General features: G+C 45.9%; 1 protein-coding gene across 1 annotated transcript; it reads right to left on the bottom strand.

Annotated features, from left to right (window-relative positions):
* Positions 1 to 217: 217 nt before the first annotated feature.
* TNFAIP2 (TNF alpha induced protein 2) lies at positions 218 to 17332 on the bottom strand. The gene is made up of 12 exons (XM_058863912.1): positions 17131 to 17332; positions 11592 to 11943; positions 9317 to 9944; positions 7947 to 8061; positions 6592 to 6717; positions 5903 to 6003; positions 5716 to 5814; positions 5415 to 5538; positions 4345 to 4467; positions 3313 to 3468; positions 2124 to 2245; positions 218 to 1705 (listed from the first exon to the last, which is right to left on the bottom strand). Exons 2-12 carry the CDS (start codon positions 11929 to 11931, stop codon positions 1564 to 1566), a joined length of 2076 nt encoding a protein of 691 aa, XP_058719895.1. The 5' UTR covers positions 11932 to 11943; positions 17131 to 17332; the 3' UTR covers positions 218 to 1563.
* Between the last annotated feature and the right edge of the window lie 389 nt (positions 17333 to 17721).

Below are 17721 nucleotides of genomic sequence, written 5' to 3'. Positions count from 1 at the left end.
AGACTCCTCTGAGCGTGTGCCACTGGCCACTGCTAGTGAGCAGCCAACCATGCTCAATGAATATCTTACAGGGGCAGCAGAATGCTCTTCCAGCCTGTCTATAGTCCAGCAAGACTCTCTACTTGGAACCAGTGTGTGATATTCACCAGAGCAGGCTGGAGAAATGGCCCTTTGAAGGAGGACAGCTGTGGCAGCACAGTAAACAACAGCCAGAGACAGAATAAATGAGTCAGTTTTCTAGCATATTTGAATACTGTTTATTATAAACATTGCAAATTAGTATCTCTAACTGAGAAAAAATAAAATTGGGTGCAAAAATACACCAGTGATATACTGCATATACATATAAATACATTATATAGTTTGCACAGTCATCAGGCATCTTCCTTCTGGACTGACTTTCCAGAGACAGATACAAAAGTTCAAATAGAGGAAAACAGAAGGGAAAGGTCTCCAAATATACACAGTGTTGTTTTGGCAAGTGATTAGGTTCCCAAAAAAATTGGGCTGTAAGAAACAAAACACAGTTTCACAAGAGATCCATTTGTGTTTTCCTATCTACCCCACAGCAAGAGGGGAAAGAATGAGCAAGAGAATGGTGACACATACAGGGTGCTCAGTAAGTACTGATGGCATTTGAGACCTGTTCCACACCTTATCCAAGGCCCATGTTGTGAATGGGGCTTGGAAAAGTCCTCTCCTTGATAAGGAGGACTTCAGTAATATCCAAAGTGCCTACTAGATGCTGGCTTAGCCCACACAGTCCATTGCAAGAGGCAGCTTGCTCCCAGCCTCTGTTAGCAGGGGTCCCTCCGTGCAGATGTGCTGGATGGGGTCACTGCAGAGGGGCTGGTGGCCAGGGGCCCAGGTGCTCCCACCTCACAGAGGTGAAGGAAGCACACGCTCTGCAGGGCCAGTTCTCCATTGGAAACCCCAAGGCCCTGGCAGTGCTGCTGCCCTGGGTCAGAGCAGGCAGCTGTTCCAAGGGGGCTGGCTGGAGCCCTGCCATGACTGAGCTGCAGCTCCTCCTCACCATGAACCTCATGCCTCTCCCACCAGCCCAACACAGCTACCTTGCCTGGCTCTGAGGAAGGCAGACAGATTGAAAGCTTGCTAACATGGGACTTTTACAACATCTATTAATTTTGGTTTAAGTTTTTGTTTCCCTTCATTTCCTTAGAAGACCAAAAGCTACACAGGTGGCACCTACTTGGTCTGTGATGTGGCCTTTGTGGCACCCTGAGAGGTAGATGGAGTTCAGAGCACCAGGGCAGTGTCCAGGCAGAGAATGTGGTGGCATCAAGGAGACCTCAGGGGGAATCCATGACTGGTGTGAGGAGCAGCTGCAGCCCTTGCAAGCACTGCATCTCCCATGGGTGCACCCCGCACCCAGCCTCACATGGAGGACGATGATTCCCACAGAGATGCTGAGAACCAGACTGGGGCAAAGCTCTTTCCATAGGGAAAGGTGGCAGTGTGAGCTGTGCATTGCTCCAGAGGGCAGTGTCCATCCCCAGCTCACCCCACAGTCCAGCACAGGGTGGTGCCAAGGCATGCCTTGGTCTAGGACACGTTTATGTTGGAGAAGAGCGGGGCCTTGGGCTGTGTGGATGCTGTGCTGTCCGCCAAGTAGCCCAGGATGCTTTTGAGTTCACTGCGTGACAAATTGGCTTTGATGTGCAGGAACGCTTCCAGGTGCCTTTTGCTGTGGAAGAGAAACAGGCAGGTGTTATTTCCTCCCACACACCTCCACATGTCAGGGCCACTGCACCAGGACGTGGCTCCCACCCTGTGACACACACTGATGTCCCCTGTGGGTGCCAGCTCAGCATCTGGCAGTCCTACACAAGACCCTGCACTGTTCTGGGATGTTTGGGGTAGGAAAGGGAATCTCCAAGCTAAAGGAGAAAATCAGGCCAGAATTTAGAATGCATCAATAGGCTTTTATTCATATCTTCCTTTGCTTTCTGATAGGACTGGGATTGCTACAGCCTGGAAGGCAGCCCTCACCCAGGTTTATAGGCTCAGGCTGTATGAACCTCACCTACATTCATATTTGGCTGCTTTCTGGATCAATTAAAATTCCCTATGAGTGTTAGCAAATCTGTTTCAGCATCTCTTACCGGATGTCTGGGTATGTTTTGGCGAGTGTTGCAACTTCAATTTTAATAGCATCTAAATTCTGAAGTCGTATTATTTCAGCCAGTTTGGGGAGTGCTGAATTCAGCCATGTGGCTTGAGATCCCTGTGAGAAGAGAAAGTGGTTAGCAGGACATCATGGGGGTGCGAAATGCCCCCCACCCTGGGAGCTGGGTCCTGAGGCTGTTTCCTGGCAAGAGGAAAGGACACATCAGTGATTTTAGGTGCCTCATTTTTTCCCGTGATATTTCTGCCTGAGGCAGCCTTGGAAAAACTGGATTAGTTTTTTGATGGTTTTTAATCTTCTTCCACAAGTGGTGTGTGGTTTGCTATAAGACTGGGACTTCCACATCCACCTCAGTAGATTCTCTCTGCTCATTTCCCTTCCCTTGGGTTTCAGCACTGCCTGGTGTGTGTACAAGGGCTGATGGGCCAGGTAAGTCACTGCCATGTGCTGCTCTGCCCCAGCTACAAACACAAGCCTGCCTTTAGTATCTCCAGGTATTGCCAAAATTGGATAGAAGCCCCAGATGGAGCTTTTTCCTGGCCATTGGAATTTCCAAGGTGCAGCTGCCTGACCTCCTACCCACCCTATGTGAAACTCAGACTTGTTCCTTCTCCAGCCAAATGTGCATGGGGTGGTGGAGGAAAGGTTTTGGCTTAGCTTTTAGCTTTTTTTGCAGGCAAAATTAGAGGCATGGAAGGAGGGAGGTGATCTAAATGGACAGAGAGGGGCATTCCAGCTGTGCCTCTTATGGAGAAATTCCTTGCATACCACAGACCCCACACTGCCTGCTTTAGCCCCTGGCTGACCTAAAAGCTGCAGCGTGGGGGAAATCAAGGGTGAGAGGAAACCCAGACTCCATGGAAGCTGTACTGAAACTGGAAAATATTATCTAACTCTTCTGACCCTATTAATATAAACCTTCAAAAGCAAACTGACTATGGGACAAAGGAGGATGAAATTGTGTATCTCTAAGCAGGGAGGGGCAAGCTGCTGATAGGGGAGCCTTTCTGCCTACAGGCACTTAGAGACCTCTTTCTGCCTAAAGTCTTGCCTTCCAAGAAATTAAGCTGAGTTGAAAAAGTTAACAAAAGTTCCCAGAATTATTTTCCTGTTTTTCAGTGTGTCTATGCCCTGTGTTGACATGTTCGTGGCAAGCACTCACGTACATTGCTGGTGCAGAAGGTTTCCAGGTCAGCAGCATTCTTGGAGATGTGTTGGGCCAGAGTTTGCTGCTGTGCTGAAGTTTTCAGGCTGACCTTCCTCTTCAGCAGCCTCATGATGTACTCTTTAACCAAATGGGCATGGATCTTCTCAATGATAGCCTGGTGGGAAGGAGAGGGGGGAATCATAATCCAACTCTCTTTTGCTTGGGGACAGAACAAACCATGTGTGTGGATGGAGGACAAAGCCACCCTGGCTGCTGTGAGACGTGCCCCACCAATGCCTGCTGCTGATGACACAGCAGGAACAGTCCTGGTTGCCAGCCTCCCAAGACTGGTTACGCCACAGCCTAGACGCTGAGAATTTCTTTGTGCTCTAATAAGTATGGGAATTTCCAAATACTGTTTCCTTCTGGGAAGAGTTTAAAGCGCAGAAAAGATCTCCATGTGCTAGAGGAGTAACAGTATTACAGAGAAACAGGAATTCATGGTGCTCTTCCTGTTCTTATCTCTAACACATAAAACATCATCATTTGTCTCAGCTACTAAAAAGGCAAAGGCGGAAAATAAAATATTGTCTTATATGATGTTATTTCATATATAGCCCAGCACCAGTGAAGATGTGGTTCTGGCTCAGTTCTCTGGGATTTGTTCCAGTTGTATCTACCTCCTCCAGTCTCTAGGGCAATCAAAGCAGCAATGAGAATAAACCATCCAACTGCATCTGTATTTCAAGACTGCTAGACCAAATTTGTAAATAAAGCCACGTGTTGGGTGGCCTCTACAGCACTTTCTCTACATCAGGGGTGATTTGCTCTGCAAACAGTGCAGCAGAGCTGCAGAAGTCTGCTTCTGTCAGAGGAAGGTAAGATTTATGTGCCTAATCTGGGTAAACTGCATGCTGATGGACACCCTGCCTGAGAGGCTTCTTGATGCCAAGCCAGCTCTCCAGAACTGGCAACTCAAGCCACAGAGGATCAGAGCTGAAAATGCAGCCTCAGCACCCCAGAATCCCTCCAATATTTCTCTCGGACTTACATGGTAAAAGGGGTCCTTTAAGGTCTGGAAGTCTGAAATATGTTTGCTGGTGGTTTTAATGATCTCATTCATAATTTCACTGCTGGAGTCCCACTTATTCTCTGTAAACTTCTTGTACATTGGCTGAAAAAAAGGAAAATCTGCTAAGTTACCTCAAAGAAATTCTATGCACATGTATATTTGTCATTTCTACATGTAGAGTATCCCATGCAGTGAAAATGAGGCATGTAGTCCTGTGCAGGGGTGCGTGGTGATGCCTTACAGGGATGAGGGAACAAGGGGCTGTGTCCCCTTCTTGGTTCCTCATGGTGAAGAAGACCAAGGGCTTGAAAGGTTCATATTGGAGGTGTTTTTATTATTTCTGTTTTTTTTTTTTTTTTTAAATTTTCCTCACCGTCTTGTTTGATTAAAGAATTACAGAACCATCAGGGAAAAAAAATGAATCCTTAGGAGATGTTTTCAATCATAATTTTTTTCAGCCACAGTAAATAAACACGAACATGAAAAAAACCACACCCCTGTTCTCTCGTGCCTTCCAAAAGGCTCTACAGAGAAAGCAGGAGAGATTGTGGCTGAACATTCCTGACTCCTACGCTTCCTTTTCCTCCACCAAAATTGCTTAACTTGAAAAGACTGTGTTTTATATATATATGTATAAACAAACAAAAAGAGCAGGAAACCAAAAGCATAAAAATATCCTTCAGGTCACCTTTATGGGGAAGCCAAGAGCTGCGTAATTGCAGTTTATGCCATTAGTGATGGCTTCCTACAGTGTGGAGAGCAAACAGCCGCAGCCGTTGTCTCAGATGCCATCAGCAGATTTTATGTTCACCTGTGCAGTCATGCCTATGTCACTGCACCCATTTTGCCTGCAGACTTGAGGACCAGCTCAAGGAGAGCTTAGTGGGAGTTTTCTGGCAGCAGTGTGAGTTAGGACTGATCCTGTCCCTTCTGAACTTGGCTGATTTGAATCAGAGATTTGAGCCACAGATATCACGGCAGGGGAACATGCCCTGCCCTGGTATCGGCTAAGCCATAGGGCAGGAGGGTGTGGGGCACAGATATGGTACCTTCAGCTGGGCAAAGAGCTGTTGAAGCAGCACATCAAAGCCACTGTTTTCAATATCAGCGAGAGTGCTGAGGATATCGGCTTTACTGTTGTCCTTTTCTGCCACATACTTCTGTGTGTATTCTCTGCAAGGAAATGTCAGACAGGTCAGAATAGCCAATCCTCAGAGGAGAGAGAAAGAAATTCTGAGGTCTCCAAACCTTCTGCAGGCAGATGGACCTACCTCTGTTCACTCTGGAGTACCTCCCCTCTATACATTGCCTGCAGGGGACGGGGCAAAACCTTTACTTTTGGATCCTTACCTAAAATTCCAGCAGGTGTTAATATTTGCAATCAGTATAGGCTTGTAGTATCTGTGCTTCTTGCTTTTCTCCTTGAAGTCTTCAAAGGCATCCCGGTAGCTGGAGGGGAGATGGGAAGAGGAGAGGTGGCTGAGTGTTTGCCCCGGTGCCGGCCAGCCCCGCTGCCCACAGCCCCTCACCACCTCACCTCCTCAGGAAGGCTGGCAGCTCCTTCAGCAGCCGACGGGACAGCTCCTCACCCACAGCCTTGCTGATGTCCTCAGCTCGCTTCTGGCCGCTGTAAATACTCTAACAAACAAGTGAGATCAATTCTAAATGACACCTGCTCCAGGAAACAGCTGAGAAAGTAGGCAATTTGACACTTGGTTTTGGTTTTCTTTTTTTTTTAAATGTTGTTAGATTGCATTTAAAAAACCAAGTTAATAAACCTCAACATATGAGAGGTTTATTTTTTAAAAATAATCTCAACTAATCCTCTGCAGCCAGAGGAGAGAAAGGGGCAGCTCTGCCTGTGGCACTTTCTTTGGGAGGAAGAAACAGACTCCCCATATCTCAATCAGCTGAGCCTGTCTCATCTCTTTCTGCTGCTGGGGATGCAGAAGAAATTGCACAGGGAGAATGCAGGCAGTTTTTCTTCTTGTTTTGCTTATATTTTTTTTTTTTTATTTGCTTATACCATTTCCATCACATGGTACACCAGGCCCAAGACAGGTCATGGGTCTCTGTATCTCCCACCTCTGCTACCACTCTACACAAGTAGAGTGGCCTTTTCCTTTTCTGCAGTGACCATAGTGGGTCTCAAATCCTAAGTAGGTAAAGGATGCAATTTTTAATTTTTATTAAAAAAAGTTTAGTTTTAATATAGCTCTGTATTACCTGGATAACAAATATTCCTAGTAGTTCACTCTGAAAATGCCCATTTAACTTCTCTGGTTCCTTGTCTTCTTTCCATCTTTGGATTTCTTTATCTAAGCATCTGCTCAGCGAATTTTTGACAGTAACCTTTAGGAAAGGAAGAACAATGGCATTTACTGCAACATGGATGCAACAGCTCCTGCCTTATGCAGGTTCCACTCGCCCATCCACCTGTTGTCTGGCTCACCAGATGTTTTCCTCAGCCCTGTCTGGGAAATAAAGGCTCCTTGTTAGGAGATGCTTGACCCATGACTTCCCAGCAACAAGGACAAACCCCTCACGATACCCACCTACGCAACAGTGAGTTGAGTATTCTAAGGTAGGAGTGAAGATCCCATCACGCCTCCACATCAGGGGGATCAGGAGGGCAGGGAGGGGAGCAGTGGGTAGGAAGGTTCCAGCAGCTACGTGTACCAGAGCCCAAATTCCCCCAACCACGCACTGTGTGTGCGTCACACTCAGAGCTACCTGCTTTTGCAATCATTTTCATGAGCTCTTCTGACGCCACACAAGCGCTGGAGAGGGAAACAAAGTGCTCCTAGGTTTTCTCTGCTCTGACCCCTCTGTGCTGCAGTGAGGCTTTGGAAACGGTCTGAGCAGCGTCTGCCACGTATTGCTGATCCCCCAGTGCCCTGTTCATGCGCTTTGCAGACCTCACACCACCTCTCCCATATGCAAACCATCACAGACTGCATCTAAACTTGGAACTCATCTTCTCATTTTCCAGGAATTCCAGCCCCAAATGCCAAAAGCACTAAGCTGTGGGAGTACTGTAAAAGTGGCTTCTTGTTTCCATTAAGGGAAGGGTGATTCAAAAAACAGAGCAACTTTTATTTTCTGCAGACCAGGACATTCTTTATCAAAGAAACACATTTGTCAAGACCAGATCACCATGCTTTGTGCTCACCCAAGGTCTGGCACCTCTGCAGAGACCAGGATTAATCCAAGATCCTTCAGATAGTCCTGTGAGAGGGATCATAAACCCCTCTGGAGATTTATCAGACAACTGGACAGTTTCCCATAAAGATCTGTTGTTGGATTTTCCCCCTGTTCCTGTTCACATGATTTACAAGAACAGAGCAGTTCTTTTTTCATGACTCCCAAGGCTAAGCAGAAGTTTGCTCTGCAAGTCCCATCTAGCAGAAAGGTGACCTGTTCCCCGAAAACAAACAAAAGCTTTTGCTTCTCCCTGAAAGGGTGTGTAGGGTGTGTGGCTCACTGGTGAAGAAGTGTGTGTGCAGGACAAGTCACAGCTTCTCTGAGGAGTCATATAGGAGCAGTGAAAGGAGGAAGAGGAGTGACTGAACCTTTCTTACCTCTTCACTGTCAAGGTATTTATTTTCAAGCTCTTTGCTCAGACTTGAAGGCAAAAGGCTTCCAAGCTTAACTTTATCCAACTCCATGGCTAAAGCATGATCTTTTCTCATGTCTCTGGAATGAAAAAAGCCAAACAATTATATTTTCCAAGGGAAGTATAATTCAAGACAGTTGTTGATGCAAATCACTAACACTTTTTGAGGATATCAGTGAAAAAACAGATGGAAATGTACATTGTCCTTAGTCCAGGCAGGACTTGGAGAAGCTGAATGAATATGTGCCAGGGGTGAGACCTTTGAGGGTGGGACCACAAGCAACCCTGGGAATAGTCATGGTTTGTCAAACTCCTGAGTATGAGCCACTGTGCTCTGGTGGGGATGAGGGACCTGAAGCAAGCAGGGGAGTCTAGCACCTGGACATGACCTCTCTTCATCAATATAGAGAGATGAGCAGATGAAAAGCTGGTGCTTGATGGAGGGAGATGGTCCCTCAACAGACACCTGGAGGTGCTCTGGGAACACTCTGAAAGCAGCTGCTACCTTGGCCAACACTGTCCCCAGTGCTGGGCTGGGCCCTACTCTTCACAACTGCTCACTTCCTAACACAGCCTGGTTCAGGCCTGAATATCCTGACCTAGAGCACAACACTGGCTGTGAAAACTTCTGGGATCAACATTGAATCATTACACTCATCAGTGAAACATGAAAAGGAAAAAGTGGAGCTGAATGACTTTAGAACAGAAGAAACATTGCTGATGTCTTTACTGCCTTCCACCTAAGAACCTCAATTCTCCACCCAGCACTATTAGCCACAACAAGCAATATTTTCAGTTTCATAACATACAGGGTTTTTGGGGACCCTTGATCTTGGGTGTCCTCTCACAGGGGTGCACCCCTGGCTCTCTTAAAGGCGAGGAAAACATAGGCTGTGGGTAACAGCTAAGCAACATCCTCCATGCCCAGGATAATTGCAACTCAGGTTGTTCTATATATTTTCTGTCCTCTGGTACAAAGAGGTGAAATTTCCAAATTTTCCAAGAGTGAACCCAGGTCTGCAACTGGATTAGATATCAAGGCAATGAGCCTGACCAATTTACCACACAAATGAAGCCCTAAAGATCTGTGTGTCTGTTGCCCAGAAGCCAGAATGGTGGAACAGCCCTTCATTTACAGACAAGCAGCCTTGAGTGTGTCCCTTCTGGCTGCTCTGGCCAGGAGTGTAAATCAGCACATCATCAGGAACACCAGAACCTAGCCAGATGCTGGACTTCACTGCAGTAATACCAATTCATAAATCAAGCAAATGCCTGCGTTTGCAGCCAATGAGCCTGTTTTGATTGCCAGGGGAAAATGTACAAAAGCCCACTTACTTTGGATAAAAGTTGTGCACCCATGAGAGAAGAAGATAAATATCCTTATCTTCCAGATGAGACTCAGCATTTTTTTTTGCCTGGGAGGCAAAATAATTGTGGTAGAGTTCTGCATATATGCTGAACACATTAAACTCAGGAGGATAAAGCTTGTTAATGTACTTGGCAACCACTGTCAAATCTTCTTTCATTGTCTTTCCCATGTGCAGAAGGTTTTGGCCAACTGCAGAGAGGTTCTCAGTTCTAGGAGTACAGCTTGTGTCTTTCATTCGAGCCTCTACCGACTCCTTTACTGTAGCCATCCAAAGCTCTTTCCATTTTCTAGGTCTGAATTGCATATTTTGGTCAGGTGGATTCTCTGACATGTAGTTCTGATCTTCTTTCTCCTGCTCTTTTAGAGCCTCCACTGCCTGCTGCAGCAGATCTGGGTTTGTTTTTGCAAGCAGCACAGAATCTTTCAAGGTGCTGAAGACTTTGTGCTTCAGAACTTCATAGACAGACTCAATGTCTTTCTGACTGGTGTTCAGTCCCTCCTCACTTTTGCTAGACAGGCTCCTCTCCAGGGCAAACAGATGTTGAATGGCATCACAAAGCTTTTGCTCTCCAAGGAGATCCATGACTTGTTTGACTAGTGAAAAAAGAACAGCCTTTTTTTAACCAAGAGTGAAGATCTAGATTTCTGTTTTATTAAAAATGATGTCTCTGGAAAATATTTTAAAAAATGCTTATCCTTCCAAAATGCTAGCTCTTGGGCTCCTACACGATATAGAAAATCTGTTTATTTAAAGTTCAGATTATTTCTGGCTTGCCTCTAACTGGAGCAATGGAAATTTGAATACCCATCACCAGTATGTTGCATATGGACTGCTATTCATGAGCCACCTATATTTTTTTTCAAAAGTTACCTTTGTGGAGTTAGTTAGTTATTGCTCATCCCCCTTCCCATTAATATGATCTCAAGTCAGAAGCATGGCTTTAGAAATAATGTAGATGGAAAGATGTAACTAAAGATGTGCTAAAGGAAATACCACATGGGTTTTCCAGAAATAGATTTGGAACAACCTGACCTGTGAAATTGTTTGGGAGGACACATTTAGCAAGCAAGACAAATACAAATGAACTATCTTATCTGAACTACTTGAGACAGGGCACCCTGAGAAATTACTAGTTAAAATGGCAAAGTTATATCCCAAAATAAGATTTGTTAGGTGTGTAATGTTTGCATGGAGGACCCTGGGTGGAGAAAGCTAGCATTATTCATGAAACTCATCTTACTTCATTTGTCCTTAGAGATTGTGGCATAAAAGCTGGGAATGCCCTTTTGGCATCTGCTGATTGCACAAAATTCAGAGACATTATTGAAACTGAGGGCTTGGTATATTTTACAGGAACAATGGGATAACTTGAATAGTAAATGGGCTGAAATTTAATGTAACAAAACACAAGATAGAAATTCAACAGAACAAAAGTTACTTAGCAACAAATAGGATTTTCTGCTGCAAGCTGGGTGTGAATCAGCTTGAGATGGAGGAGGAAGAGAGACGCCTGGAGAATTAGTAAATCCTTATTGGGAGGTGATAGTGAACATATCAGTTACGACCCCAGGATGTACTCAGTGAGGAATATCCAGCTGAGATGGGAAATTAGGAATATATTGTACCACACACTGGTGGTGTCTCATCTGGGATATTTTCTCCAATTCTAGTTGCTTTTAAAAAATTGCTTGGTTAAAAAAAACCTAAAAGAACCACCAAAAACATTGGGCATGGGGCAATGCAGCAGTAAAAACAAAGGTACAAAAGGCCTGTTTTCAGCAGCAAATTCAAGGCCAAGAAGGAAAACCACCAGTTAAGGAATGCATTTGACACATGGAGAAGGAGATGCCAATTAGACAAGTAAAGGCTTGTCTGGAAATAAAATAATTTGTACGAAAACAATGAGATTTTGAAGGAGATGGAGGAATAGAGCTGAGAGTTACACCTTGGTTTCTTACCCACCCACAGTTCCCTGTGCCCACGAGAGGTAGAAATAAGTTTTGTTTTGGACAGACAACCTGCAAATGGACAGTTCCTCAAGGACTGTGGCCTTAGAACTAAAGGACAAGGACTTGAGGTCATGTCTCCCTCAGCCTAATTTTCCCCAGACTTCTTGGAAAAGTCACTTCAATCTGCGGGTACCTTTTTTTCTCCTAGGGGACAATTCTCTACCTCACACAGCCCCTCCAGAAGTAACTATGGCCCATGAAGCGGTGCAAGGAAGATGGAGGAGCACTTACCACTGGGTGGCTTGGTTTTTTTAACTATTTTAAATGCACTTTTAAGCATTCCCTTTATTCCTTTGTTCCCCTTCTCAGGGCTGTCCCCGGCAGAGATGCAACTCTCATTGCTCGTGATGGAAGAGGCACGTGAAGCTCTGCAGGCTGCCCCCAGCACTTCTCTTATCTTCTCCTGGTCTCTGGACCAGATCTCATCTGCAGAAGGTTCAGGACAGGCAGGGACTTGCTCAGCTACTGATGCTGAAGTGTTTTCAAATGACCTGCTTGCATCAATGCAACCCTCTGATCCACTGCGCATTCCAAAAGGACCACTTTGGAAAAAAGGTAACATTTTCATCATTTTCCTCCTAACCTGTAAATTTCAGAGGGGGGAAAAAAAAAAAAAGATAAGATTATAACAGTCAGGAAGAAAAATACCACAGAGAAAGTGTGGCAAGGCATATGTGTGGGCAACATGGAGAATGCTACACGTCTGGTATGAGCACAGGAGAATTCCTGAGCAACACAATCCCAGGTAATGCAGAGCAGAGCAAACTCTCTGGTCTAACTTAGAGAAAATCAAAGAGCCATTTTGAGGGTGATTCAGATGTCCTGATTTGAGACCTTGAGCTTGACAGGCTCTCCTATGGGACACTCTACATCTATGGACATGAGCATGGACGAGCACATGAATGACATGGATGGGATAAGTGTCCTGTGCCTTCAAAGCAACCACAAAACTCTCATACTCTGATATGGCATCAGGGTCAATTCCCACATTACTCAGAGCCTTTTTTCCTGATCTGTGCTCAGGGTAAGTGGGAACAAGAGGATCAGGGTAGTTTAGCCTTGTTTAAACAGACATGATCCTGCCAGAGTCCTGCCTTACCACCAACACTCCTACACTACAAATAATTAACAGAAACTTGTTATTGTTACAACTGCTTTTCAGAAATCATATTTAGAATTATTTTCCTCTATAATTCAATATATTGCAACATATTTATTTGCATAACTATAACCATATTTATAATGTTTATAATTATGCAATTATTGTAAATAAATAAAGTGACTCATAGTTTCCAATCCTTATTCTAATAATACTTTATTTAAAGTGACTTTCTAGGGGACTGAAGCACATCTGTATGAAGAACTCTCAGGGAAGTTTAGGTTTACCTGTAGCAGCAGAAGAATTAAACTTTAAATAAAGGAAGACTTTGGCTTAGTTATAAGGCTACAATGTGGCCTTCAAATCTTCAAATACCCTTGTTAAATTTATAATGTTGATATGTGTCATGCTGATACAAAACATGATACTCATTCATGGGAAACTGGTTGGAAGACTGGCTTTTCATTCTAATTGTATTTCCTCCTGCTGGCTCCTGGCAGCTTGGAGAGCTTTGAAGCATCAAGTTAGTGACAGCAGCTGAGTGGTACAGAGAGCTGTGAGAGCCTGGCCTTGCTGAGAGCTTTCCTTCTCCCTGCTTTGGATGCCAGGCTGTGTTAAGGATTAGTAATGCTACTACTTTCTAAACACAACAAAGAAGAAAACTCATTTGGGAAGGAGTTCTGCTTGCCTGAGCACCAGAGCTCAGCTGACAGGAGTTACAGAATAGTCTGAGCTGGAAAGGACCCACAAGGATCACCAATTCCAACTCTGAAGTGAATGGCCCCTACAGGCAATGAACCCACAACCAAAGCCTTATTAGCACCATACTCTTAACTAACTGAGCTAATCCCAGGCTAGCCAGCAGCTGTGCCATGGCCAAATCTGTGCACCTACGTCTCCCTAGCACATGTACTGAGGACAGGACAGGGAAGGAAACTCCCTGCAGTTCACTCCAGCTATGCTAGTAAGGATGCCCCACTGGAATCCTGAAAGCAGAGGAAAATAGCTCCTTTTTTTTACATTTACACTACAAAAATACCCAGAAAAACAACCAACCAATCAAAGAAAATGGCAACAGGCATGCTCTGTTAGTGTTTTGGACTTTCTTAATTTTTGTAGGGCTCTTTTCGTAACCTGCATTTCCCAATACAACATTGTGTTTAGATTAATTCTGTCAAATCCCTTCCTTCCTGTTTGTTCAAGCACAGACTTGAATTCAACTGAGTCCTTTCTCTCTCTCCTATTATTTCAAATAAAGCATTATTGGTTTTTATTTTTTTGTTTGCTTGTTTTCTAACAAAGAAACTTTTCTACTTTTTCCTTTCCAAAAGGCTAACATCTTTCATTTTGATGAATGCTGATCACAAAGGTGGACTTCAAACAGTTTTGGTTCTTCTTCAGTGCCAAGATGAATACAATGTATCTTTGAAAAGCATTGAAGTGACACTACACACGCAAGAGTCCATACGGGAATGATTAAGCTGGTTAAAAGCTGAGTTTTTAACGTCTGTTAGAACTTTGTCCTAGTAATGCTGAAAAAAAGCCAGCCTCAAGTGCCTAGGTAAGGCTGTCAATGCAAAAGCTGTCATGCTCACTCACATTTGGCCAGCTTGAACTCTTGCCCAGTGATTATCATGTGCCACTGCTGGGTGGCCGGTGTATCTGCAGCAAGAAATACCAGTAAACCACAGCTCCCAATTCTGCCTTGAAATGCAGCCCCAGTCTTAATGTCAAGGGGTACCAAACATTCTCTGTCCATCTCCTCTTTGTTGTTAGATAGCCAAGCTCTTACTGTAAGAAATGCTTTTCAGAAACTTAAAGAAAAAAATGCCAAAAAAATTCTTTCTACAAAAAATAGCTAAAGGAGGTGATCCTGGTTACATCTGGGGGGCACAGGCAAGAGATGCTGTGCTAGCACTGCATCTCCTGCCTCTATCAGCATGTGCTCCTACCCAATGCAGCAGACAGGACATGTCAGGAACTTGGCTCTGGCTTGGATGGCCACAGACTGCTCCTCTGTGCCTGTGCTCTTCTCACAAATCAAAGCTTGCTAAAACTCCAGCAGGCTCCTAACTTTTTTTAGCAGGAGTAATGCTAAATAATTTACCAGCCACAGAACTCAAATTCTGGTCTTGGGAAATGTAATGATTTGAGGTCAAGAGTTGACATTGTTCCCAACTCAGTATTACTACTCATTTGCTGTTATCATTGTCATCCTCATTATTGTTATGTGGCAATGTGCCAGGGGAGCTTTTAGCTCCAATTTTTTTTGACATAGCATATTCACCTTCTGGTTTTGAACCAGAAGAGCAGCACAGCTCACAGAGCATCCTCTGCCACCCTGTCCAGACATCCTGGGTCCATGGTGCTGTGACTGCTGGTGTAGCTGTAGTGTGACACAGCGAGCTCTCTGCTGATCACAGCAGCTACCTCAGAGTTGGAGCTTTTCTAGGGTGGGCAGCAAGGGCAAGGGAAACTCTTGGAGCAGAGCCAAGGCACAGAAGGACCCAGCTCAGACTCTGGGCACAGTGGCTTCCCATTTTCTCCTTTTCCTCCTCAAAGTAAACAGCTTTCATACAGAATGATTTCATTGGTGAGGGGCAGCTCATGGTGTGCCAGAGAGCACGCATGGGAAGAGATTTATTAATTATCCCTATTCTGAATTTTTTTGCTGAACTTTTCCTTGACTTCTTTTTCCTGAGCTGCTGCCAGTATTAACAAGCCTTTGTTTGGATTTTTGGTCCTCTCCAGCCTGCTGACATCCTAGGTCATGAGGATTTATATCTCATTTTAGTGGATATCCTCCACTCTCCCACAGCCTCTCAGAAATCCAGAGTAATCTAGCGAAGTTCATTCTCTGCATTTGCATCAGCCATGTCTCTCCCCATCCTTTCCCTGTGGAGAAGTAGTTATCCCTGCTCGCACAAGAAAATTGCACTGGGCCAAGCCATCTTTGAAGCAGTAGAGTGGAGCAGACAGTTTGAGTTTAGTGTGCCTCAGACCATGTGCTGATGCCGAAACAAACTGCTAATTCATCATAGCAGAGTTCACAGAGATGCCAGACCCAGCCTCTGCAAGCTGGGCGCCCTCCTAGGAGGTGAGGGTTTTTTTCCTACCATTTTTGCTATCTAGGTTAAGTACTGAGTGCAGACACCGCTAATCTGGGGGCTCCCACTTGGCTCTGCCTGGCAAGAGGCAGAGAAAGAGAAAATTCTATAATATACACTGTTACTGGGAAAAAGCGGAGAAAATGCACGTAGTACTCTCATTTTCCCTTCTTGATTCAAATATGAGCAGCATGATTTTGAACTGTTGCTGCTGAAAGAGCAACCAGCTGCTGCTGTCTAGAGTTTTGTTTTCATAATACAGTTCCAAAGCCAAATCCTTCTTTAAGGCCTGGAGTTTGCAAAGTTCACTGCTAGAGCTAACAGTGATTGAGAAGATAAACAAGTTCCCTGGTGAGCTTTTCTCATCACTTTCAAATTCTTTGGCTTTCCAGGCATCTTTTTTTAGGGAGGGTGAATGAAACAAACCCACACCTGAGCTCTCTGCTCCCTTGTCATTTGCTTTATCAGAGCTGGAAAGCCTCAAAGTCCCTTGGTGGGTCAGGCAGCTGATACTTTGGAGAATGAGTGTTTCTTCAGGTTTTCTGCTCTGAACTTGGGTGTCAAAGACAGGCACCATGGCTTCCAGATTAGCCATATACTCCAGTCACAGAAAGTCTTTTCCTCACTTTGCAGCAGCCTCAAAAAGAAATTCTACTTTGAACACACAAGGATCCTAACCCTGGGGCTGAATTTTTCAATTTGTGCTGGGGAGCTGATGAAGAGGATATGGGGCTGCTGCACAAAGATAGAAGGGAATTTCTACAGGCTTTTCAGTGCTCTGGGAAAAGGCAAGTCCTAGGAACTGTGGGACATCCCTGACTAGTAAAAAGCAGTCACAAAGGAGCAAGCACAGCAATGCAGAAATGTGCCAGCTTGGCACAGTAACCCTGGCAGGGTGCAAGTCACAGGGGCTGCCCGGGGCCATCCAGGGTCTGGGCTCTGAAATTATGTTTTTTCAGTGCAGCCAAATAGAGTGAATCACAATGGAATTACTTTCCTGTGGTTTGGGGGAAAACCACTTCCTTTAAAAAGAGACAAAGAGGAGAGGGCAGAAGTGCCATGCTGGATCTGGGTTTAGGATGCTTTGGTACCCAATACCTACATCTGGATTTCGGGAGAGGTGTTGGAAGGCAGAGGGGTAGGAAGGAGGGGAATGGTTTGCAGTAGTCACTGCTTAAGCCTGTGCCATGAAATTTAGGGGAAAAGCAGCAGAAACCAGACCCAGATGTCACAATGGAATTATCAGGCACATATCCTTATGGTGCCCAGCCCTGGGGTATGCCTGGAGCTACTGTCCTTCTGCCAGCGGTCCGACTTATTTCTCATTCTGATAATTACAATGAAATTATTAACTGAAACCTGTCCCTGAGTCCGACAACCCAGCGTCCAGCATCTGCCACTCGCTCCCCGCTCTCGGACCCAGCAGAGAGCCCCGAGCTCCCCAGCAAGTGATCCCGGAGCGGGGCAGCGACTCGGGAGAAGCGGGAGGCGCCGGCCCGAGGGGAAGGGGAAAGAGCCGAGCTCCGGGCGGGCGGCACTGGGCACGGAGCACGGACTGACTTACCCTGCAGTGGCTCCCGGGCGGCGGGGCTGGATGCGGGACAGCGACACCGGCACTCAGACGGTCCCTGGCCCGGGCGGGGGCAGCCCGGCTATAAGGGGAGGAGGGCGGGGGCGGGACCCGGCTGCTGGGAAACTCCAGTCGCACCTCCCCGCCAACGAAACGAACCGAGAAATCCCCTCAGCGGCCGGCAGCCGAGTGCTCGGAGTCCCGAGGGTCCAGAGGAGCTGAGCCCCGGCGCCCTGTCGCGACAGACCCGTGAATGCGGCACCCTGGGCTCGCTGCCCGAGGGCTTGGCTGGGTCCCTTTGCAGGCTTGGACACGAGCCGCCTGGGATAGAGCCGGTGCCTCCAAAAATGCCATGTTCAGCACCTGCGGTGGTCATCTCTGGGTGTGCAGACAGCCTGGGGTGTGAGGAAAGGGACCTGAGGCTCTTGGTCGATGGCAAATTGAACATGAGCCAGCCGTGCCCTGGCAGCCAGGAGGGAAAATCCTGTCCTGGGGGCATCAGGCACAGCATCACCAGCCGGGCAAGGGAGGCGATTGTCCTGCTCTGCTCTGAGCTGGAGCGGCCTCACCTCCAATTCTGTGGGC

Source organism: Poecile atricapillus, chromosome 1, assembly GCF_030490865.1.
Source record: "Poecile atricapillus isolate bPoeAtr1 chromosome 1, bPoeAtr1.hap1, whole genome shotgun sequence".
Taxonomy (NCBI): domain Eukaryota; kingdom Metazoa; phylum Chordata; class Aves; order Passeriformes; family Paridae; genus Poecile; species Poecile atricapillus.
Note: the sequence above shows the minus strand (reverse complement) of the source record. Positions and strands in the feature narration are given on the sequence as shown.